The sequence below is a fragment of the Eulemur rufifrons genome, chromosome 5 (genome assembly GCF_041146395.1).
Source record: "Eulemur rufifrons isolate Redbay chromosome 5, OSU_ERuf_1, whole genome shotgun sequence".
Classification (NCBI taxonomy): Eukaryota; Metazoa; Chordata; class Mammalia; order Primates; family Lemuridae; genus Eulemur; species Eulemur rufifrons.
The window spans coordinates 41,896,248-41,922,500 of record NC_090987.1 but is presented as its reverse complement, the minus strand read 5'-3'; the positions used below and the strand labels follow the sequence as shown (position 1 = coordinate 41,922,500).

The following is a 26,253-nucleotide window of genomic DNA, read 5'->3' as shown; positions in this document are numbered from 1 at the left end:
CGTGGAGGTCTTCATTACTGTGTATGTGTGTGTGGTCTGTATTAAACTTTTTATTTTGGAAAATTAAAATCACCTATCAAAAAAAATGGCCCAAGGCTTGCTCAAGTACCATTTATGTAGAAGCAAAAAATAAATGCAAAACAAATCTAGTCAGCATAGCAGTTAGACCCGAAGTGGGGAAAAGTAGTAACTGCAACAGGAGCACAAAGGAGCTCTGGGGGTGCCAGTAATGTTGCTTCTAATTACACAGGTGTGTTCACTTTGTGAAAATACACCATTAAGCTGTGTATTCATTATTACTGCACTTTTCTTTACATGTTATATTTCAATAAAAATTTTACTTAAAAATAAAAATTTTACTAAAGGAATTTAAAAATAGACATTTTATTTCACTGGCAATTTTACCTGTTATGTTGAAATATATTTTAAACACCATCTATTTTTAAAATATTAAGGCTTCAGAAATGAACGATTAAAATTAACTCATTCTAAATTCAGTGACATGGCTGTATTTAACAATACCCAAGAAAGAAAACATAAAAAACCGTAGAAAAACTGCGTAAGAGAAATAAATTATAAACTCTTGAAATAAATAATTTGTTGAAATGGATTTTAAATGTAAATATTTACTTATGCATATTTTAAATCACCAAAATATAAACAGGGGTTATCTGAGTAATGGCATAGTGATTTAAATTTTTTCCCTTTAGCTTATCTGTATTTCCTATTTTTTTCTATTTTAATAAAATGGAATAATAAAAATGTTAACATACTTAGCTATCTTAAGCAGCTAGTTTTAATTGCATTTTTTTGGACACTTCTTAGTGAAAATAATATTGTATTAACAATACTAAAATGATGCGTGTCTAGTCATTGTGACCTTACTAAACATTAATGTATTTAAGAAGTCACAGATGTTACTATTAGCCTGAAAGTGACAAACATATGGAAAAATTCAGTCAATTCAAGAAACATGTATTGACCACTTACTATGTGTGCAAACCATTGATCTTGTCAGTACAGAACAGTGGTAAAGAGGGCTTTAAAAATCAGAAAGACCTAGATTCAAATCCAAACTCTGCCACTTGCAAGCTGCGTTGCTTTAGGCAAATTGCTTAACCTCTCTAAACCTTGGTTTTCCTCACCTACAAAATGGATGTGAAAACTACAACACAAAACTACCAAGAAGCTAAATGAGAAAACACTATAAAATGTTCATCACAGCACCTAGCACAATAATATGCACTCAGTTAAATAAATAACAGTTGCCATTATCACTACAGAACTATGCATTTTTTTGCAGATTTTAAAATTTTCAATACCTAAATGCCTACAAGATCATTAATGATCTGGTCCCCCACCTACATCTTCTAGCATCATCTCTTACAGCTTTTCCAATACATGACACAGTCATAAGTCATAATGAAAGACTTAACATTTTCCAAACCTTTCACATACTGTTCCCTTGGCCTGGGATGCCTTTGTTCCATACCATCCTGAGCTCAAGGGACTCCTTATCCTTTCAGAATCTACTCAGGTGTTAACCTAAATGTTCTAATCTTTGTCAGATGTCCTTGCTCTATGCTCATACAGTATCCTACATATATTAAAATGCTACTGTACCACTACTTTTTGTCATACTATTTAAATGTATTTACTTATCTGTCCCTCACACTGATCTGTGAACCTCCATGAAGGAAAGAACTGTATCTTTCGAATAACAATAATTTTTTTTTTTTTTTTTTTTGAGACAGAGCCTCACTCTGTTGTCTGGGCTAGAGTGCCGTGGCATCAGCCTAGTTCACAGCAACCTCAAACTCCTGAGCTCAAGCAATCCTTCTGCCTCAGCCCCCTGAGTAGCTGCGACTACAGACATGCACCACCATGCCCGGCTAATTTTTCTACGTGTATTTTAGCTGTCCATATAATTTCTTTCTATTTTTAGTAGAGATGGGGGTCTCGCTCTTCCTCAGGCTGGTCTCGAACTCCTGACCTCAAACGATCCTCCCGCCTCAGCCTCCCAGAGTGCTAGGATTATAGGCGTGAGCCACCGTGCCCAGCCAGCAAAAGAAACCTATAGTCTTGGAACATAGTAAGCAGTTAATAAAGGTTTGAAGAAATAACCCTAGAAAAAACTACTCCATAGGACACTATTGTTTTCATAGCTTACAGATTAAAAAAAATAAATAAAGTTAAAAGAGGTTAATTTAGTATGGTCATATAACCAGTAAGTGGCTAAATAGAAAATCATTTCTTTCTAGTTTAAACTCATATTCTTTTCTAGTATGCCATACTGACCTCAAGAATCTTACAAATCTAATAACAGAAACAAATAATATACAAATGTCTGTAACAAAAGGTGTAATAAAGTATATACTTGAAAGGAAGTTTTCCTTGATTCAAACTAAGCCTTTTTTATACTTCAATGTTTCCGAATCCAGAATTAGTCTTACAATCAATGTGTATATTTATTTAATGTATTTCTTAATTCTCAGAAAGATAGTTATCAGATTGAAGCAGGAACCCAGAAGAGAAGGCAAAATAATATAAGCAAAGTGTTACAATGGTTTTAAGAGGAGAGGAAAAACCCTTACTGGGATAAGAGAGGAATCAAAAAATGTTCACAAAGACATTATTTCTCTGGGTTTGAAAGGCGTAGATGAGAACAGGAAGGCACTCCTGATGGTGGGAATGTTATGAACTAAAAAACAGTGGTAGTTTACATTTTGGGATGGATGAAAAACAAAAAAGAGGCAGAAAATTATGAGCCATGCACAAGACAAAGAGCAGTTCAATTTGGCTTAGAAAGAAGATAATTTGTTTTAAAAACTGTGAGAAATACACTTAGAAGAACCATAATGCTGAGGGCCATGAACACCTGGGTGAAATAAGGAGACATCAAGGAAGGTTTTGACATAACCAAATGACAGTTAAACTTAATGAAGATTAATTTGGCAGCTGTATTTAGGTCAGATGCACAATGGCAAAAAATGCTATAGCAAGGTTTTAATTTCCAATCACAAATGTAGTAATATTCTAAAACATGCCAAGTGTCACTCAAAACTTACATTGTTAAAAATTGAAGAGAGTACTTAAGAAGATTGTCTGAGAGGGCTTTCGTTTAAAAGTGACTAGGGTCAATTTATTTACATGAGCTAAATCATATTGTATAAACAATATATTTTGCTGAAATTCAAATAAAATAGCAACATCTATTACTCAAGGCCTCTAGAGCCAACTCCTTTTAGTAACTAGCTATATGACTTTGGACAAAATGCACATGCTTCTTTCTGCTCGTTTCCTCATTTATAAATTAACTGTACCTCTTGTGATTTGTTGAAACAATTAAAGGCATTTAACAGAGGGAAAATGATTAGGTCAGCCCCTGGTACACAGAAGTCCTCAATTAATGTCAGCTATTATTATTATTTCCCCTAGATATAAAATAAATGAATTATGAAATTATTTAACATGTGCATGTATCAAAAAAAAGCCCTATTCTGCTGGGAATTTAAAAACTATGAATATATCTTTTTTTTTTCCTTTTTTTTTTTTTTTCCAGATAATTTCTTTCTATTTTTAGTAGAGACGGGGTCTCGCTCTTGCTCAGGCTGGTCTTGAACTCCTGACCTTGAGCGATCCACCCGCCTCGGCCTCCCAGAGTGCTAGGATTACAGGCGTGAGCCACCGCGCCCGGCCGAAACTAAGAATATATCTTATATGTTGATTCATGTTCAGTCAACAAGGCATGATTATCAATCAGCCTATTTAAGCATAATTAAGTATAATGCTATCTACAGTTAACTGTCAAATCTGTGAGATATACTTATCACTAGAATATTTCTAGATTATAGTTTCCTAATTTGAACGACAACCACTAAAAATGAAACTACTTATTTAATTTTTCATGGTTAAAAAGAATTTATTCAGAAAATAGTCCTATGGCACAGTGCTTTTTCACTCGTTAAGTAAGTGAATTAGGAATCAAAGAACATAATAGGATTTTAAGTTTATCTTGGGAGAAAACCTGACTGAATTCTAAAGGTGCTCTATGGGCATTTTGGTTTTTAGGTATGCTATGCTAGCTGGATCTCCTCCAGGAGCACTCCTTCTGGTTCTCTGCAATATTTAAACTGAATGAACTAAAGCTGTAACTTCCAAAAAATTTCTATTCCTCCAGTAAAACTATCTACTTTGGTAAATCCTGTATGCTAGGACCAATTTTCTTTGAACCAAGGACTATAAAGCTATAGGGATCTCCAGCTGTAGGATGACTCGGCTGGATCTAAACTAAACCTAAACTAGGTCTAAAATGAGATATATTACAGAGACCATAACCTCCAAAAGGACTAAGACTTAATTCAACAGACCACTACATCCCAAGCACATAGTACAGGGCCTGGGGAAAATTAAGTATCCGATAAATACTTACTTTTGAAAGGCTAGAGCATGCTTGAGGGATCAAAGCCTCTATTTATGAAACCAAGAACTTAACCTCTCTATGCCTTAGTTTCGCAATCCATAAAAGTGGAATGAAAACTATTTCACTGGGTTATAGAAGGTTAAATAAGTCAATACAGACAGAACACTTACAACACTTAGTTATAGCTGATAGAAATTCGAAGAGAGTACAAGCATTGGAAAGTCAAATGTCATTTATAAATATTAAAGACAACCAAAAAAAACGAAGCATAAAAATTAATGAAAACTGAAAAAAAGATTTTATACATATATACACATTTTATATATAGCTTGAGATATATATGCTATACATATACAGCTTGATTTACTTAGTTATGTTGCAAACACTAAAACAGACAAAAGTGCTTACCCACTGGAGAATAGGACTGGAGATATGGTAGGGGGAAAGGAGTCTTTTACTTTTCAATTTTACACAATACTGGTTGAAATTTCATTAACAGATACATACACTGCTTTTATAAATTTTAAAAAGACTTCAGTTGATAAATCAAAAAACTGAAGGCCACTCTGTAAAACGGCGGTCCCCAACCCCGTACCGGGCCGTGGCCTGTTAGGAAACAGGCCAGGCATCACCACCTCAGCTCCTCACTGCCACCACCACCAGCCCCAGGTCCATGGAAAAACTATCTTCCATGAAACTGGTCCCTGGTGCCAAAAAGGTTGGGGAATGCTGCTTTAATATAACTAAATTAAAATCTTTTTAAAAAAAGGAATGTTAAAAAAAATTTCTCCATAAGTTTGAAGAACAAAGGCACTTAAAAAAACACGTTAAAAGAGAAAAATTTCAGTGCTCTCTCTTGCAGGTAACACAAAGATAATATATAATAAAAACTTTTCAGTAATGCTTTTTCATGATTAAAGACCAAATGATATGGAAATGCAATTTTTAAAAAATTACTTTGGAAGGAACTCAACATTTTAGAGAGCAATGTCTATTTTTCAACAGTTATTTTCCATCCCTCAAACCTCCTGACATGTATGTAGATGTGTGTGTGTGTATATAGGTATACAAATACACGTATGTATAATTTTTTATGGTAGTTTCCACCATTCCCTAAGAAAAATCTGAGTCCTGGAGAAACAGCTTCTCATGAGAGGTGCTTAATATGTTCTGAACAGCAGAACATTTTCATGAATAAAATAGCAGAATCTTAAAACTATTTGGAGTTTAATAGATTCTGATTAAGAGAAGCAAAAATCCAAAAGACAGTGATAAAATCATGTTTTTATTAAAATAACCCAATTTATTATTAAGAGAAAAAGTCTAGAGATCATTTTGCACTATTACATATTTTAATATATAGCAAGAACTCTCTTAAATGATATCCACATAATCCACTTGCTGGATTAACCAAAGCTCACTTTTCCCTGGGTAAAACACAGAAACTGATGCCTGGAGCACACAAACCAACTCATGACCAGTAAGTTACTTTGGCACTGCACAAATGAGTGACATGATTGTTCAGCTCTGTTTGTTCCTAAACTTGTTGATGCCAATCTACCTATTAATTTAACGATAAAACGCAATCAGATATTATCTAAACTGACAAAACGAGAGGGCAAAATAGTTGTTTTAGGCCAGGTGAGGTGGCTCTCTCCTACAATCCAAGTGCTTTGGGAAGCCAGGTGATCGATCACTTGAGCCCAGGAGTTTGAGACCAGCCTGGGAAACATAGTGAGACCTCTGTCTCTACAAAAATAAAAAATTAGCTGGGCACGGTGGCATGCACTTGTAGTCCTAGCTACTCCTAGTTACTCCTGAGCCTGAGGTGGGAGGATTGCTTGACCCCAGGAGTTCAAGGTTGCAGTGAGCTACGACTAGGCCATTGCACTCCCACCCAGGTGACAGAGCAAGACCCTGTCTCTTAAAAAAAAAGGGGGGGGGGATTGTTTTAGTGAAAACTAGGTTTACTCCAGAAAAAAATCAAAATATGCCAAGGCTCTTGAAAAAGTCAGAAATATAACCAAGATTCTGTACCCAGATTCTCAGATTGCTTTGCAATGTCTAAGTTCTTACATTACTTTTCATGACAGAAAAATAAAACAAGAAATGTCAAAGTGAAATGTCAGAGATAACAGCTGTCAAACTTAGTACTTAAGGAAACCAGACATTTTATACTTAATGACTTAATATATGAATATTTCTTATAAGATATACTTGGGTCAGACCTAATGAAAAATCAGACTGGAGGAATTATGAGAGTTTTTTCTCCTCTGTCATCTTCAAATACTAAACATCTCTTTATTAGGATTCATAAATTAAGTAAGCACTTTTCAATTGGTAGCAACAATTTCTCAGTACATAAGAAATACTTTATTTGATGTAAATCTCATCTCAAAGGTCATTTGGTATTTAGTGAGCAAATCTATTGAGTTCATCTGTGTTGCTCACAGTTTTAAAAGACTCATAGTCCAAACTCTACTCCACCTCTACACCCAAAATTAAATGCAGCCTCCAAATCTATTACTGAGAAATGTTCTCACAATGTACATCTTTGGGAGTTCTGCTCCCAGTTAGGATAAAGCAGGTCACAAAAGATCACTATCCCTGTTGTACAAAGAAAACATCTAATAAACCAAAAATTAGCACTTTTTTAAAAAAGGCATTGAAGAGCTGAAATGTCTAAACGAACCAATTTCCACAAATGAACCAGCCCTTCCCAGGTGAGCAGAGGTGAGCAGTTATTTTCACCCCTAAGATGTTAACCAAGTCTGGAAGCATGGGCAACAGAAGCAAGCCTGCCACAGGCAGAGGACAGGAAGAAGAGTCTCCTGCTGGGACAAGGAGAAATCAACTGAAAGTTTAATGGCCATTAAGTGGGCTGGCCTGGCAGTCTAAAATCTGGAGGAGCTCTCAACACAAAGATAATTCTCCACCAATCCTCTGTCACAAGACATCTGCCGAGTTGAGCTGGAAGGTATAGAGAGATCTTGTGTCCTATGGTGCTTAGATTTCCAATCTCTGCTAGAGAGGAACCTAATATAGAAAACAGAAAACTAAAGTTTCAACCCAACTCTAACCTGACCCAGCTCAATTCCTAATTAGATCTAAGAGATCAGCCTCTCATCATAGCTAACTAACAGAGGGAAAGCTCTGGCAGACAAGGGAGGTGATATTAGCTACTTCAACCTCTATTGTGCTTTCATACACAATGTCCGATATACAATAAAATCTTTAAAAAACCAAATAGGAAGACTCAATATTGTCAAGAGGTTAGTTCTTCCTGACTTTATCTATAGATTTATTGTAATCCCAATAAAAATCCCAGCAAGTTATTTTGATATTGACAAACTGATTCTAAAGTTGATATGGAGAGAGGAAAGACTTAGAATACCCAATATAATATTGAAGGAGAAGAACAAAGTCAGAAGACTAACACTATCCAACTTCAAGACTTACTATAAAGCTACAGTAATCAACACAGTGTGTGGTACTGTTGAAAAAATTAAGACAAACAGATCAATGAAAAGGAGAAAATCCAAAACTAGACCCACATAAATACAGTCAACTGATCTTTGATACAGGAGCAAAGACAATAAAATGGCCAAAAGACAACCTTTCAATAAATGGTGCTACACTGGACATCTATCTGCAAAAAACAAAACACCAGAATCTAGATACAGGTCTTATACCTTCCACAAAAATTAACTCAATGGCCAGGCACAGTGGCTCAGACCTGTAATCCCAGCACTTTGGGAGACTGATGTGCAAGGATTGCTCAAGACCAAGAGTTTGAGAAGAACCTGGACAACACAGTGATATCCCATCTCTACAAAAACTTAAAAAAACAGCCACGCATGGTGGCACACACCTATAGTCCTAGCTACTTGGGAGGCTGAGCCAGGAAAATTACTTGAGCCCAGGAGTTCAAGGTTACAGTGAGCTATGATTGTGCTACTGCACTCCAAGATAGACAATGAAACAAAATCCTGTCTCTAAAAAAAAAAAAGTTTACTCCAAATGTAAAACGCAAAACTATAAAACTCACAGAAGTTTGAACAGAGGAGAGGCCGGGCTCGGTGCCTCATACCTGTGATCCTAACACCTTGGGAGGCCGAGGTGGGAGGATTGCTTGAGCCCAGGAGTTCGAAGACCAGCCTGAGTAAGAGCAAGACCCCATCTCTACTAAAAACAGAAAAATCAGCCAGTCGTGGTGGCATATGCCTGTAGTCCCAACTACTTGGCAGGCTGAAGCAGAAGGATGGCTTGCGCCCAGGAGTTTGAGGTTGCAATGAGCTATGATGATGCCATTGCACTCTACCTGGGGCAACAGAGCAAGACTCTGTCTCAAAAAAAAACCAAACCAAAAACGATAACATACGAGAAAATCTAGATGACCTTGGGTATGGCAATGCCTTTTTAAGAAACAACATCAAAGGCACAATCCATAAAAGAAATAACCGATAAGCTGGATAACATTAAAATTTAAAACTTTTGCTGGGCAAAAATTACTATCAAGAGAATTAGAAGACAAGCCACAGAGTGGGAGAAAATATTTACAAAAGATACATCTGAAAAAGGACTGTCACCCAAAATATATAAATAACTCTTAAGTTTCAATAAGAGATAAACAACTCGATACAGAAAGGACCTGAACAGAAACCTCACCAAAGACGACGTACAAATAGCAAATAAACACATGAAAAGGTGTTGCACATCTTATGTCATTGGGGAAATGCAAATTAATACAATAAGATACCACTACACATCTATCAGAATGGCCAAAATCCAGAACACTGATGACAGTAAATGATGGCAAGGATGTGGAGCAAGACAAACTCTCATTGGAGAGAATGCAAAATGATGCAATAACTTTGGAAGACAGTCTGGCAGTTTCTTTCTTTCCTTTTTTTTTTTTTTTTGAGACAGAGTCTCGCTCTGTTGCCTGGGCTATAGTGCCGTGGCGTCAGCCTAGCTCACTGCAACCTCAAACTCCTAATTCAAGCAATCCTCTTGCCTCAGCCTCCCCAGCAGCTGGGACTACAGGTGAGCACCACTATGCCCAGCTATTTTTTTCTGTTTTTAGTAGTTACCAGCTAATTATTTCTATTTTTAGTAGAGACAGGGTCTGGCTCTTGCTTGGGCTGGTCTCAAACTCCTGACCTCAAGCCATCCCCCGAACTCGGCCTCCCAGAGTGCTAGGATTAGAGGCGTGAGCCACTGGGCCCGGCCTGGCAGTTTCCTATAAAACTAAACATAATCTTACCATATGACTCAGCAATCAGATTCCTTGGTATTTAACCAAAGAAGTTGAAAACTTTATGTTCACACAAAACACCTATACACAGATGATTATAGCAGTTTTATTCATAATTGCCAAATTTGGAAGCAACCAAGATGTCCTTTAGTTGGTAAATGGATAAACTGTGATATATCCAGACAATGGAATATCATGCAGCACTAAAAAGAAAAGTTATCAAGATATAAAAAGACATGGGAGAAGTTTAAATGCATATTACTAAGTGAAAGAAGACAATCTGAAAGGCTATATACTGTATGATTCCAATTGTATGACATTCTAGAAAAGGTAAAACTATGGAGATAGTAAAAAGATCAGTGGTTGCCAAAGGTTAAGGGGGAAGGGAGGAATGAATAAGCAGAGCACAGAGGATCTAGCACAGTGAAACTACCCTGTACAATACTATAAGGGTAAATATATTGTCATTATACATTTGTCAAAACACATAAAATAAACACCACCTCCAAGAGTGAACTCTAACATAAGATCTGGGTGATGATGTGTCAATGCCCGTTCTTCAACTGTAATCAAAGTACTACTTTGGTGGGGGATGTTGATAATGGGGGAGGCTACACGTGTGTGGAGTCAGGGAGTACATGGGAACTCTGTACTTTCTGTTCCATTCTGCTACACACTAAAACAGCTCTAAAAAATAAAGTCCACTTAAAACAACAAAAACAAAATTTAATGAGACCACACACAGAAATGGGAAATTACAACCACAGATCAGGAAGAAAAAAGTCAATAAAAAAAGGCCCAGAGATAACCCAGATGTTTGAATTAGCAGAAAAGAACTTTAAAATTGCTATTATTAAGTATGTTAAAAATTTTAAAGGAAAAGATGGACAAATGATGTGAGAACAATTTCACCAGGGAAATTTGAAACTCTAAAAGATGTACATCCTGATACAGGATTATTTTCATATATAGAATAAATATCTGGCCAGAGGCAGTGTGGCTCACACATGTAATCCCAGCACTTTGGGAGGCAGAAGCAGGAGGACTGCTTGAGACCAAGAATTCAAGACCAGCCTGGGCAAAACAGTGAGACTGTGTCTCTACAAAAAATTTTAAAAATTTGCCAAGTGTGGTGGCAAGCACCTATAGTCCCAGCTACTCAGGAGGCTGAGGCCAGAGGATCGCCTGAGCCCAGGAGTTCAAGGTTGCAGTGAGCTATTGCACTCTAGCCTGAGCGAGAGAACAAGACCCAGTCTCTTAAAAAAAAAAAAAAGATATTTTTGTGTATATATGTATTTTTTTAATAGGAATTCTTAAATACAAACTGAAGCAAAACCACTGGTATAATGACTTCTTACATCTTAAATTTTTTAAAAGTTAAATTACTCTATCTTTCTAAATGAAGAACAAATCACTTTAGCACCTAAATTCAATCATCTGTGTAATTCTGTGTGCAGATCTAGTTAATAAACCTCTAAATGCCACAATGAATTCAAATTTGGATTGCTTTAAATATTTTAAACTACATTACTAATAATTTTATTTTGCCTAATTTGTATCAAATATACATAATTGGTTCCCTGCCCCCCCCCCCAAAATATTTATACCATCAATTTCCAATGATTTAAAATCAACAAATACTAGAGCTGCCGAGGCCCAGAGCAATTTTCTGGTTTGATCTCATTTTTACAAGGAATAACTGAGACTCTTCACTCATGTTCAGGGGCAAAAAAAAGTTTGTTCTCTAACTCAATGTTATTTGTTGAGCCTCTACAGCTCATTGGCAGGCACTCTTTAGCATAATAAACAGACTACCAAGGTCTCTTCTGTGACAAAGCTACTACTCCAGCAGGGGACACACACTCAACAAACTTTCAGAGCATGGTAAGCGATCTAAAGAAAATAAAGCCAATATAGAAGAGCTATTTTGTACTGGGTGGTCAGGAGGGCATCCCGAGAGGATGACATATGCTGTAAGACCTGGGCAAATTGTCAGAATTAAAATGGAATCACCAGTGTTAAAAATAAAACAAAATTAAAAACTCTGACAAATACAGCCAGGATAGGCCATGAAGGAAGGGTTCTCATACACAAATGCCTGATAACAAGAACTATCACAAAAGACTGCAAAAACCACAACTTTGCACTAAAGTCACTGCAAACTTACACAAAAAATAGTACTGCAAGGACATCTTCCGAACAACTGCCTGTCCAACCTCAAACTGATGGCACCTTGTCATTGATCCTTGTAGCCAAGGATAATTATCTCAAAAGAACTATGTAATCCTCTTCAGTTTCTCCTTTAAAAACCTTTTGTCTTCCTTTACCTCCCTGAATATGCACATTGTTTACTATGGCACACATATTCCCACTGCAATGCCCTCTTCTCAAATAAATATCATTTTCTTTTGAAGACCCTCTCTATTTGTTATTTAGTTTGACAAGCCTAAATGAAAAGAGCCAGTGTGTAAAGATCTGAGACAAGAATAATCTAGGAAAAAATATGTAAGTACAAATACACTAACAATACAAAGTGCCTGGACCGTTTTAGGAATAGAAAGAAGAGCTATGAGTGGAGTATAGCAAGTAAGGGAAAGAGTGTTAGATGAGATCAGAGAAGGTGGAGTATCTGAGGCCTAAGTAGCCTGGATGTTATTCTGAGTGTAATGAGAATTCACTAGAGAATTTTAAATAGAGGAAGACATAATTAATTTAAGATTTTAAATGACCACTGTGGACACCATGAAGAATGGACTGTAGGAAAACAAAAATGGGAGCTGTGAGACCAATTAGGAAAGCATTGGTCCAGGGAAGAAACAATGGCAGCTTGGTTTAGAATGGTAGCAACGGAAATGACAGAAGTGGGAGGATTTGGCATCTATTTTGAAGGTGAGAACAGATAGAGTAAAGGGAGTGCAATAAAAAGAACACTGAAAGATTATTCCTAAGTTTTCAGTTTGAGGATATAAAGTACACAGTAGAATCATTTCTGGAACAGTGGAAAATAGAAAAAACAGGTTGGAAAGATTTTTACTTGCCAGTAGATAAATTACAGTTTCTCCTTCCCCTACCCCCCGAGTTTGTGAACTCTTCTTCTTTTTTTTTTTTTTTTTTTTTTTTTTGAGACAGAATCTTGCTTTGTTGCCCCAGCCAGAGTGCCGTGGCATCAGCCTAGCTCACAGCAACCTCAAACTCCTGGGCTCAAGCAATCCTTCTGCCTCAGCCTCCCAAGTAGCTGGGACTACAGGCATGCGCCACTATGCCCGGCTAATTATTTCTATATATATTTCTAGTTGTCCACATAATTTCTTTCTATTTTTTTTAGTAGAGACGGGGTCTCACTCTTGCTCAGGCTGGTCTCCAACTCCTGAGCTCAAACGATCCACCTGCCTCGGCCTTCCAGAGTGCTAGGATTACAGGCGTGAGCCACCTCGCCCGGCCTGAACTCTTCTTAAATTATAGAAATGTATGGCACTTAACATTCATACAGAAGGTATTTTTCCTCCACCACATGGCCCTCCAACCCAAAGCAAAATTACTTTCTGACTAAGATTTGGAAATGCTGCTTCCATCCTGTATCTATACATTACAATGCAGTAAGATAAGGTACAATGAAGTAGAAAAATAAAAAATCAGGGTCAGGGAAAGAGAAATAGAAACTTGGAAGCTTTAGATATAGAAAAAGTTTGGCAATCTTTACTACAATTCTCTCCAGTTTCTAAAGACTACTTTTCAATTCTCAATACAAGGTATTATAGCCTTTGCTTTAAGCAAGGAAACTCAATGAAACTTGGACCAAATTCTCTGACATGGCTTTGAGTCCCTCACACAAACAGACCTGTTCCCTGTTCACTATGATGTCAGAATACAGTTCTAAGGGCCACGGCTACTTTGCTTTAGACTCTTTTCCCATTCCCAACACTTAATTTATTTATTTTTTTGAGACAGGGTCTCACTCTATTTCCTGGGCTAGAGTGCAGTGGCATCATTATAGCTCACTACAACTTCAAATTTCTGGGCTCAAGCGATCCTCCTGCCTCAGCCTCCCAAATACTTGGGACTACAGGCATGCACCACCACACTAGGCTAATTTTTTTTTGTAGAGATAGGGTCTCGCTATTTTGTTCAGGCTAGTCTCAAACTCCTGATCTCAAATGATCCTCCCAAAGTGCCAGGATTACACGCATGAGCCACCTTGCCCAGTCCAATTCCCAAGACTTTAAAATCTCCATTCCTACTTTACTATTCACTTTTCTTTTCTTTAGCACCCAGTTTCCTCTTTTTCTTGATCATTTTCAAAAGGAATATAGAAAAAGTATACAGAAATAAATCACACATACTCAAAATGTCACATAAAAGAAATTAAGCAACAGTTACTGAATCATGGTTTCCCTAAATCGAAAATGTAGTCTATGTCACTTCTCTCCTCAGCTTTCTGGAGCAGCACTGTACGAGAGAACTCTCTGATATGATATAAACATTCTATATCTACACTGTCTAACACAGTAACCTTTAGTAACATGTGGCTATTGAGCATTGGCTAGTGCGATCAAGGAACAGTTTTTTGGTTTTTTTTTTTTTTTTTTTGAGACAGAGTCTCGCTCTGTTGCCCGGGCTAGAGTGCCGTGGCATCAGCCTAGCTCACAGCAACCTCAAACTCCTGGGCTCAAGCAATCCTCCTGCCTCAGCCTCCCGAGTAGCTGGGACTACAGGCATGCGCCACCATGCCCGGCTAATTTTTTCTCTATATATTTTTAGCTATCCATATAATTTCTTTCTATTTTTAGTAGAGACAGGGTCTCGCTCTTGCTCAGGCTGGTAGGAACAGTATTTTTAATTTCAGTTGGCTTAGTGGCTACTGTATGGGACAGCACAGCTCTGTAGCCAATACGAGATCTGCCAACTCTTTCTTCAAAGTTTGTCTTATCACCAATTTTTTTCCTACTTCCACCAGTGTCACAATAATTTAGCATTACACACATTTCATACATGTACTACTCTCTATATATATGCCACTGAAATATTTTTCTCCCTACACTTCACCAAACTATTATTTTAATGTTATTTAAGTTTATATCATTCACAATGCTCAACACCTAAAAGAACAGAAAGAATAAAGTTCAAATAGTATTCAAAATCAAAGTATCACCATCTGACTTGATTGTTGTGTTTTTATAGTCTCACCCACAAAAATCCTGATTCAGTCAAAAGGATCTATTCATTATTCCCCACAAAGATGTTAAGCTTTCCCTTGCTTTAGTTGTACCATGTTACCAATAACAGATGACTTATGTCCATTTGTACAAATCAGGCCTTAATTCTTTTCTATGAAAACAGACCCCTTCTGATCACTGGTCTATTAAAGTAATAATCACTTCTAAATTACAAAGCTAATTTATAATTTATTATTATTTAATTAAATACTTTTAAATATTTAAATTTAATTAAATGATTTATTGCTTTAATGGTTACTTAAATCTTTTATTGTTAATTTTTCATTTCTTTGACTTTGTTCCTAAACTTGAAGACAAGGGCATATCATGTAGGCCTAAGAGTAGTGCCCTTCACACTAGCATTTAGTCAGAAGTGAATTAAGTCGAGGAAGAGTAGGAAGGATGATACATAAAAAGGGGATTAAGTTAGGAGCTTCTCTGAAAAAATTATTCCTCTTCTTCAATACTGAAAGCTCAAAATATAGCTGAATTCCTAACAGGTTCCTGGCCTGGCTACATGGCTCAATGAACCAGGGGAGAACTCCTGCTTTCTCTTCACACCTTTAAAGAACAGTACTTTTAGTTCCTGAAGGAAACTGAATTCCTAAGTCTAAACCAGATTCCAGGCTCCCCCTGAAGCAGTGAGAGGTTCCTTCCTAAATAATTTCCAGTAAGTCAGATGAAATTCATGTCCCTGAATGGTGTCAGTGAGGCACATGGGGTAAATTGAAGGAATAAAGAAATTACCTACTCCCCACTACCCAAACCAAAGAAGAAATAAAAGATAAGGTAAAGAAATAGCAAGTATTTCAGTCAACAAAAAAAATAGGATCTGTGGACATCAATTTCCACTATGACTATATAATTTAAATATTAGTTTAACCTTTTAAAAATAGGGCTTTAGCCATTTCTAACCATCATAAAATTATTAACTTGTCTGGGAAAGATTTTTACGCTATGGTGTCTTGTGAAAATCCTGGGACAGTATAGGAAGACTGTCCCCCAAACTGAGAAGGCACTGAGAGACCAAAGAATGACTAAAAGAAGACCAGCTTGATGAGTTTACTAGAGGTTACTTACTAGGGTGCTTACTCCTGGGGGGACAGGAATTCTTCCACAGGAGCTTTCTTCCATGCAAAATCCACATCTGCCCACCTGTGGTGTTGCCTTAAATCCCTTCCCAATGAGTAATACAAAGTTTTTACATTGTGTCTTTGCTTTTTCACAGTGAACCATATCATGTAGGCACAGTACCACCAGCATCTGCTGTTATGTAACCCATGTTCCGTTAATGATACTACAATTGTTCACTAGCTGGGGATTTCAGTATTACAATTTGCTAAAGTGCACACTACAGGACAGCCAAAGCAGCTCTAAAGTAAGGGCCAGTTTGAGGTGGCCACTTAAAGATAAGAAAGTGCTGGGCACTTTTCCCTGGCCCAGTAGTTACCTTCCTACTTGCTTAATCTATTTTGTAACAATTTTGTGGAACACTCCAGGCTAGCACAATGTTTCTGTTATGTGGTAGGGAACTTGAATTTTTCCCTCAATACAAAAGGTACTTATATTCTAAAGAATGTTTGATTAAAATTTAAAAAGTAAAACTCATTGTTTCTGATTTATTCTATTTTTACAGTCTTAAGTAGAAAAAGCTTTATTTATACTTCCTGAACATTGTCCACTTAACATGAATTAAAGCCAGAGCACCAAATGACTTCTATGTTTTTCTCACTAAGAAACAAACATAAAATTGGCATTAAATAAAATTAGATGTTTTCTGAAGCACTTACAAGTGCTTAATGTCCATGTAAGGCACAAAACAAGGGGCTTCCAGGCACTGAGGAGTGCGCAGCGATCTCGGAATCCGTGCAAAGAAACCCACCCCCCACTGCCAAAAAAAAAAAAAAGAGGAGCCCAACAAAGGTTTTTAATGTCACAAGTCAAAACATAGGGCTATGATCAAAACAGAACATCTTTAAGATAGGTATGTTTTTATTCTCTTTCACACTGTAAAAGGACACTATGTTTTGGAGGAGTCTACACCTTAGATTGTATGTATGCCTACGTTTGAAAACAACAGATAAGAACATTGACCTTGATGTTAGCAAAAGATGGCCAACTACTAAACTCAATTCCTTCTCTTCACTTTATTTCAAAAATAAATAAAATAACCCATGGCTCTGTCCCATCAAGGAGGGGTTGGCTGGAGCAGGAACTAATGTTCCCTACACTGCTATATGTGCTTTGCAAGGTAGTCAGAATTGGTTTAGAAGGTGATGACTCCACCTTGTTCCATAAATCAACTTCCCTTGGTATCTTAGAAGAGCAGAGCACATATTTCCTAATTGATTTCTTTACTGTTCCTCTCAGAAATTAAGAATTTTCCTTAAAATGAAGAATTAAGCCTATTAAACCTAAGGTTTTTTTATAATTTTATGAAACTAAATGATCACCAAAATTAAATACTGTAAGCTGAGTAGAAATAACTTGAACTAACTTCTGCCAGGTTCATGTATTTAAAATAAACTGAAATATTTTTGCCCCAGAAGTATTTAGGTACCTAACAGAACTAATTTTCTTTCACGATGCAAGGATAATATCTACTCGTAGATATTCTATGTCCACACACTTTATATTTTATGTAGTGAAATGGTAAGAGGGAGTGTGTATGGAAAACGCAGATGAAATAAGGAATACAAACGATGACCACAGTAGAAAACCAAAAAAGGAAAATCTCACCTATCCAGGGTAGAAATAACTGGATGAATGAAACAATGAATTCAAACCCTTCACTAAAAGGTAAGCACAGGTATATGAATCTTAACCGAGGCCAATAAAGACCTTTAAATAATCCAGTATCTGGTGCCTATACAGAGGTCTATATGAAATGAATTGGTGGTCTCAGTTCAGATATCCTGGAGGTCTTATTATGTGAGTGTACAGTACTGAAGGTAACATGTATAAAATAAAAACAGATTCCATTTCAGATACGGGTAGACAGCAATTACATTAAATTACTATTTTCACAAGATATCTGAAATGGTTCAAAATTGCTAAAAATTTTGCTATTCCCAGAAACAAATATTAAATAACACCCATTATGCCTAAAATACACTTATATTAAAAAAACATTTTATACTAAAACATATTTACTTTGTGGGATTTTTTTTCCATTTAGTATACTATAAATTCTGAGGTCTTAACCTTCTAGAATTTTTCTTTTTTAATTTTATAAAGAAATACCCTCATGATAGCAAAGGGAAAGTAAAGGAAATCCCTAAACTGCCTACTTCGTATAACATATGTCATCAGTCCCCAAATATAAAATTGTTACATACAAATTATATGAATAAACAGGTTTATCAACAGTAAATAATTATTAAAACCAAAGGGAATGTTTAAAAAATATACTACAGGGGAACAGCATTACTTCTTACAAGTATAGTAACTATTTTAGAAAAATACAATTTTTTTTTTATTTTTTAAGAATCCTGCTACTTGAAGAAAAATACAATTTAAATTAAAAATCCCACAACATAACCCAGACTAAATTAGCTGGTTTGTATGTTTGGCTTTGTTTTAAAATAAGCCAATATACATAATACATGTGCTTTGTATGTATTATTCTTTGTTAAAAACGAAAATTTTTCAATTATTTGGTAACTCATCTCACTAAGATCCTGACCTAATTATCTGAGTTTTACACTTTAGAACTCACAAATTCCACTTACCACATATTTTACAGCACTTATAAACTGGTTGTGGAAAAGCAGATGCTGTGTTTCATCTTCTGGATTTGAAGCTGTGTAAAGCATTCCACAAACATTACAGGAAACCGCTCCAAATCTTTTTTGTCCTGCATCCTATTCATAAAAAATAAACAAAAGGTTTTTTCCTCCCAAAAGAATTATTCCAGAACATCAGCCTCTAAGGATATAATGTGAAGATAAAGTGAGAACTGTTTATAATGAATAACATTCAGCATTGATTACAAAAACTAAGATATGAACCTCTGCAATCTGTGTGTAATTTTAAGAAATGTTTTCATTTTAGTAACCTGATGATTTGCTCTACAGCAATCTAAAGGAACTAAGAAATATCTATAACATCACATACTTAATCCTAAAGCCCCAAATACTGAATACTCTAAAAGTCAGAATATATATTTCATATTTGCATTAATTATACTGCTAGAGTCTAGAGAAAATAGTTAAGTCTCCATTTAATACCTTAAAAGTGTTCTCTTAATAATTTTCTTCTGCACAGTTATAGATATTAAAAAGAATATTTTGATGTTACCAGAAACTCTTAAGGAGAAATTAATTTTTTCTATTATTTTTATTTTAAATAAGCAAGAGAAACTGACTACAATCACCTATACTCCAGTAATTCACACTTGTGCCATAGAATAACAATTGTTTTCCCATGTGTGCATGTGTGTTCTATTCCTGTCTTTATTCAACAAGAAAATTTCAGCAATATGAACTTTAAGATTAATAAGCTGGCCGGGCGCGGTGGCTCACGCCTGTAATCCTAGCACTCTGGGAGGCCGAGGTGGACGGATCCTTTGAGCTCAGGAGTTCGAGACCAGCCTGAGCAAGAGCGAGACCCCATCTCTACTAAAAATAGAAAGAAATTATATGGACAGCTAAAATTATATATAGAAAAAATTAGCCGGGCATGGTGGCGCATGCCTGTAGTCCCAGCTACTCGGGAGGCTGAGACAGGAGGATCCCTTGAGCTCAGGAGTTTGAGGTTGCTGTGAGCTAGGCTGACGCCACGGCACTCACTTTAGCCCGGGCAATAGAGCGAGACTCTGTCTCAAAAAAAAAAAAAAAAAAAAAAAAAGATTAATAAGCTAAAAAAAAAATAATAATAATCCCTTTACTCTTTCTGCTTTATAACTGTGCAATTTGAACAATTATAAAGCTAACTGCCTACGACTCTGGTAGGCCAAGGCGGGAGGACTGCTTGAGCTCAGGAGTTCAAGACCAGCCTGAGCAAGAGCAAGACCCTGTTCTCTACTAAAAATAGAAAAATTAGCCAGCCATCATGGCGCACACCTGTAGTCCCAGAAACTCAGGAGGGTGAGGCAAGAGGACTGCTTGAGCCGAGTCTGAGATTGCAGTGAGCTACCATGAGGCCACTGCACTCTACAACCAGGGCAAGAGAGAGAGACACAGAGACTCTATCTCAAAAAAAAAGAAAGAAAGAAAAGAAAAGAAAGCTAATTGCAGAAAAGAACAGGATTAAGATAACAGTATCTCAAACAGCAAAGAGAAATCAAATGGTATATAAAAGATTATGTATAAAACTAAAGACAAATGCATTCTAAATGATTCAAATTATTGACAAAGTGTTACACAAAATTTCAAGCTGTTTTCTAAAAAAGAAAAAACTGGCCGGGCGCGGTGGCTCGCGCCTGTAATCCTAGCACTCTGGGAGGCCGAGGTGGGCGGATCGTTTGAGCTCAGGAGTTCGAGACCAGCCTGAGCAAGAGCGAGACCCCATCTCTACTAAAAATAGAAAGAAATTATATGGACAGCTAAAAAATATATATAGAAAAAATTAGCCGGGCATGGTGGTGCATGCCTGTAGTCCCAGCTACTCGGGAGGCTGAGACAGGAGGATCGCTTGAGCTCAGGAGTTTGAGGTTGCTGTGAGCTAGGCTGACGCCACGGCACTCACTCTAGCCTGGGCAACAGAGTGAGACTCTGTCTCAAAAAAAAAAAAAAAAAAAAAAAAAAAGAAAAAACTTATAGCTGTGGTAAAATACACATAATACAAAACTTGCCATCTTGACCATTTTTAAGTGCATAGTACAATAGTATTAAGTACATTCACGCTATTTTGCAACCAATCTTCAGTACTCTTCATTTTGCAGAATTGAAACTCAACCCATTAAACAACTCTCGATTCTTCCTTTCCCCCCAGCCTTTGGCAACCATCATTCAACTTTCTGTCTCTGAGTTTGACTACCCTAGGTATCTCATATAAGTGGAGTCATATAGTATGAGACTTTCTGTGACTAGCTTATTTCACTTAGCATAATGTCCTCAAGGTTTATCCATGTGCATGTGTCAGAATTTCCTTCCTTTTTAAGGCTGAGTAATATTCCATTGTACATATACCATATTTTGTCTTTCCATTCATCTGTAAATGGACACTTGGCTTGTTTCCATCTTTTGGCTATTATGAAGAATGAACATGGGTGTACAAATATCTCTTTGAACAGGCAGTTTTCATAGTAATGAGAAAGCATTTCTGCCTTAAGTCCTCATAATAAATGGGAAATAACAGTAGTACCCGTTTCAACTTTCCTATAAGGCTTAACTTAGTTTTAACATGAATACAGATCATATAATAATGCTTTCAAAAAAGAATTGGCTGCTATCATCAACATCATCATCATTGTCTAGACCAGCACTGGCCAATAAAAATGTAATCTACAAATGTAATTTTAAATTTTCTATTAGTCATGTTAAAGAATGCAAGAACAGGTGAAATTAATTAATTTTAATAACATTTTACTTAACAAAACCCATTCCAAATATCTTAATTTCAACATAATATAAAAAAAACCTACTAGATACTTTACATTTTTTGTACTAGTCTTTGAAATGTAGTATGTATTTTTTACACTTACAGCATATTTCAATTACAACGAGCCACATTTCAAGTGCTCAATAGCCACCTGTGGCTACCATACTGGACAGTGCAGCTCTAGATTCTATTTGTTTAATCCTGATTCAATATCACACTGATTTGACAACAGAAACATTACTAAACAAAATAAAACAAGTTTTCCTCTCACTATTCCTTCAAAAAATTTCTAGACAATTCTTGCAAAGTTATTCTCTGATATTAAAGTTAGAATTCATTGGGAGGCGGAAGTGGGCGGATTGCTTCAGGCCAGGAATTCAAAATCAGCCTGAGCAAGAAAGAGTGAAATCCTATCTCTATAAAAAAACAGAAAAATTAGCCAGGCAATGGTGGTTCACACCTGTAGACCCAGCTACTCAGCAGGCTGAGGCAGGAGGATCACTTGAGCTGGATGATGCCACTGCACTCTAGCCTGAGAGACAGAGCAAGACCCTGGATCAAAAAAAAAAAAAAATCCACTGCCCAGTCTCAAAAAAGCCTGTTAACTGGAACAATATTAAATGTCCCTATTATATCGGTTACTGTGATTTTTTAATTGCCTTCACTTATTCAAATTATATTTTTAATCAAAGTATTAATATCGCCCTCTCTTTTCCATTTTGCTACCAAACTGGAGAATATTTATCCTCTATTTCAAATTTACTATTGGTTTTGCATAAACTGTAATTTTAAAATTGTAATATATACAATATAGATACTTAAAATCCTTTTATGTATTAAGCTCATGCTATTTTAATATTTAAATCAACTACTGAAAGAAGGCAGTGATCAAATGACATATCTAACAAAGTAACAGATGTGAAATAAAGTATCACAACTAGAAATATGAAAACTGAATTATTATTTATTACAGGATGGACTCACTATTTGAGTAGGGGATTTGTAATAACACCAGGAATATTTTCCATAATGAAAATTTATGTTGTCAAAAAGTCTCTACGAATAAATTTATTCTTTAACACCGTGCATAAATGGGACACTGGTATGATTTTGATATGGTTTGGTTTGTCCTCACCAAAACTCATGTTGAAATAAGATCTCCAATGTGGCAGTGTTAAGAGGTGGGGCCTAGTGGGAGATGTTTGGGGTATGGGGACAGATCCTTCACAAACAAGATTAATGCCAACTAAAGCTCTGCTCTCCCACTGAAGTGAGTTCTCTCAGGAATGGATTACTTCCCAAGACAGCAAGTGTTAAAAACAATCTGGCTTCCTTGGTTTCTCTCTCTTGCTTCCTCCAAAAGGGAAATGAGCTTGTGGTCTCTTCCTACATGAGTTTGCTCCCCACCTTCTGTTTTCATTCATGAGTTGAAGGCGCCTGAGGTCCTCACCAGTGCAGATGCAAATCCCAGCCTTCAGAACTGTGAGCTAAATAAACTTCTTTTCTATATAAATTACCCAGTCTCAGATATTCTGCTATAGCAACACAAAACAAACTAAGAGATGCTTTTAACAATACTTCACCGAAAAAGTCACACTGTGTACTTACTATGATCAACTGTTTTTCATCACCTTTCTCTGCTTCTTTTAGTTTCAAGTCCTTTGGAATTGTTATCTCCAAATGGGAATTACACTTAGGCCAAGAATGATTTGGTGGTGTCTCCCTTTAAAAAAAAAAAAAAAAAAAACCACAAACCACACACACAGAAAACCTATTAAATATTACAGATCTGTATCATTACAAATCACTGCAGGCAAAAAATAACTTATTTTTGACACAACACTGACAAATTCCAATTTCAGGGGGTAAAAAAAAAAACTAACAATATTAACTCACAATAAACAAAAAATTGCAACACCTACTATAGTCTCAGTATAGTTTCAAAGTTTTAGCCATCTGAGTCACTCCAGTTTGTCCTAAATATTATTTGTTGGTAATCCAAATGGCAAAGTAAGTCAGATTTATCTAATTCTGACATTAGAAAGAAAATAGGCCAGGTGCAGTGGCTCATGTCTGTAATCCCAGGACTTTGGGAGTCCGAGGTGGGAGGATAGCTTGAAGCCAGGAGTTCAAGACCAGCCTGGCCAGTACAGCAAGACTCCATCTCTACAAAGAATAGAAAAATTAGCCAGGTATGGTGGTATACACTTGTAGACCCAGCTACTTGGAAGGCTGAGGCAGGAAGACTGCTCGAGTTCAGGAGTTTGAGACTGCAGTGAGCTATGATGACACCACTGCACTCTACCTGGGGTGATAGGGACCCTGTCTCAAAAAAAAAAAAGGAAGAAAGAAAGAAAACAAAAAGGTTTTAATCTATTTGGAACACTCTTACATGTTGGTAATACCCCCAGTATTTCTAGGAGTGTGGGGGAAAAAGCATTCTCAACATGGCTGCTGGGAGTAGAAACAGGCACAAACACTTTGGAGGGAAAGCTACAAACTTATCCTTGAAATATAGTCACAAAAGTGGGCAAAGATGTATGTGTTTATTGCAGGACTTCCTTTGGGGTTTTTTGGAGGGACAGAAATAAACTAGAAACCTCCAAAATGTTCATTAAGTGGAGAACAGTTAAATAAACCACAGAACAGACACACAATGAAATCTAATACAGAATTTAAAAAATGAAGTAAGAAGGTAAAAAAAGATGGCCACAGTACATTAATGAAAAAAGCTATTAAACACTATGTATAGGCTTTTAAAAAAGTGTAATAAAAAGAAAATTTGTAAGTTCAAACTTATAAGTATATAATCCTTAAGTACTTAAATTTAACTAATATCTTACCTGTTATCACTGCTCTTAAATGTTTGGTTATTGAGTATACTGTGCTGTTTGGGAGCTGAACCTGTAATATAATCAAGAAGATGGGTTATGTATTAAGTTTTGTACCAGCTGTCCATCTAATGGATGAAATCATTATAAATAAAGAAAAAAAACTTTCCATGCACTAAATAATTTATTTGTTAACAGACAATTTGATAAAATTAGAGCCCCCTTCCTAGATATTACTCTTCAGAGAAGAGGCAAGAAAGGCTGTCCCGCCCTTGAACTCAAGAATTGCAAAGAGATCTCACGGTAGATTAAGTTCACTTCTAATTTCACAAACAATTACTAATACTGAATAATAAAGAAAATTGTTTCAACGCCTGCATAATTATATAATCTCTAAATGGAAATTAATGAAAACATTTCCTTGTTAAAAAAAATTACGGTCTCTTGGGCCAGGTGCAATGGCTCACGCCTGTAATCCTAGCACTCTCAGAAGCCAAGGTGAGGGGAGGATCACTTGAGCTCAGGAATTCCAGACCAGCCTGAGCAAGAATGAAACCCTGACTCTACTAAAAAATAGAAAACATTAGCTGGGTGTGGTGGCTTGCTCCTGTAGTCCCAGCTACTCGGGAGGCTAAAGCAGGAGAATCACTTGAGCCCAGGAGTTGTAGGTGGCAGCGAGCTATCTATGATGATGACGCCACTGCACTCAAGCCAGGGTGACAGAGAGAGATCTCTCTCTTTTAAAAAAAAAAGGGGGGGGGGTCTCTGGAATTTTAATCACACTAATACACAAATGAAATAATAGATCCATTTTATTTTCTAATGAATAAATGCATTTCTCATATTATATTACATTTCCCCTTCCCCCACTAAGAGAAAAAGTTAAATAAGTAAGTAATGGCGATTATCTGACCTCAATATTTTGCTCTGAGTAAAATTTTCCTCTAGCAGACAGAAATAAGGAATTAGAAATTTCTTTTCTATATCCTCTGGTACCCCATCTGATACAGGTGAGCAAATCCCCATACAACATTTCAAATAATATATTGTAAAAAAATATTCACAGGGTTACAAAAATAAAGCTTTTGTATGGTATAGTGGACAATTTGCAGCATTTATTAAATCCTTAATTCAGACATAGAATCACTGAGATGGTGAACTGAGTTATTAAAGATAACAACCTAAAGTAGTAAAGTACAAATAATAAAGTACTTGACAAATAAGCTGCTACCATTACCTTAAGCAGTTCATTAAGGAATACTTCTCCAGAGAGTCACAAACAAAATGAAAGATTTGAAAACAAAAGAACTTTAGATAGGGAAAAGGTACTGCACTTAGATACCTTAAACAAACCAATCAACAGAAGCAATTCTGAAAGAATGGGTGACATTCATGATAATCACACATTTCAAAAACATAGCAATGGTTAAGGATTTATTTAGCAGGCCTATTTGGCATATGATAGTGTTTTCTGTAATAGTGACAAAAATGTCACTGAACACTGTGAAATCCAGTATTTTCAAAGTATTACCTGGAAATTTACTCTCTTCTGTATCGATTTTTGCCTGACTGAGCAGAGTTGAAACAGAACTAGTATTTTCCACTGGATTGCTTCCCAGCTTGGATTCCAAACATAGGCTGAAATTCTGAACACACATAAATCAAAATTTTCATATCAACTTTGGGTCTTTACCAAATACATTTTGAGTAAATTTTAGCATATATATAAAAGTTAAGATACTTTATATTTGGAGTAATTCACACAGATATGCATTAAATAAATCTCTCCATGATCTTGCCACAAGCTACCCCCTCAGCATTAGTGGCCATTATTCCCCTTCAAGCTAAATTTAAAAACAAGCTGGGTACAATGGCTTGCACCTGTAGTCCCACCTACTCAGGAGACTGAGGTGGGAGAGGATTGCTTGAGCCTAGAAGTTCAAAGCCAGCTTGGGCAACATAGTGACACCCTGGCTCAAAAACAAT

The 26,253-nt window shown here is 36.3% G+C and overlaps 1 protein-coding gene across 1 annotated transcript in view; it reads right to left on the bottom strand.

Moving 5' to 3' along the window:
• The window catches only part of ESCO1 (establishment of sister chromatid cohesion N-acetyltransferase 1), a 47,809-nt gene that overhangs the window by 15,284 nt on the left and 6,272 nt on the right, over positions 1-26,253 (bottom strand). Inside the window, exons 2-5 of the mRNA XM_069468199.1 lie at positions 25,799-25,913; positions 24,280-24,340; positions 23,045-23,159; positions 18,625-18,756 (exon numbers count right to left, since the gene is read on the bottom strand). Of these exons, the coding sequence (XP_069324300.1) occupies positions 18,625-18,756; positions 23,045-23,159; positions 24,280-24,340; positions 25,799-25,913 (423 nt within the window). The remainder of the gene's footprint in view (positions 1-18,624; positions 18,757-23,044; positions 23,160-24,279; positions 24,341-25,798; positions 25,914-26,253) is intronic.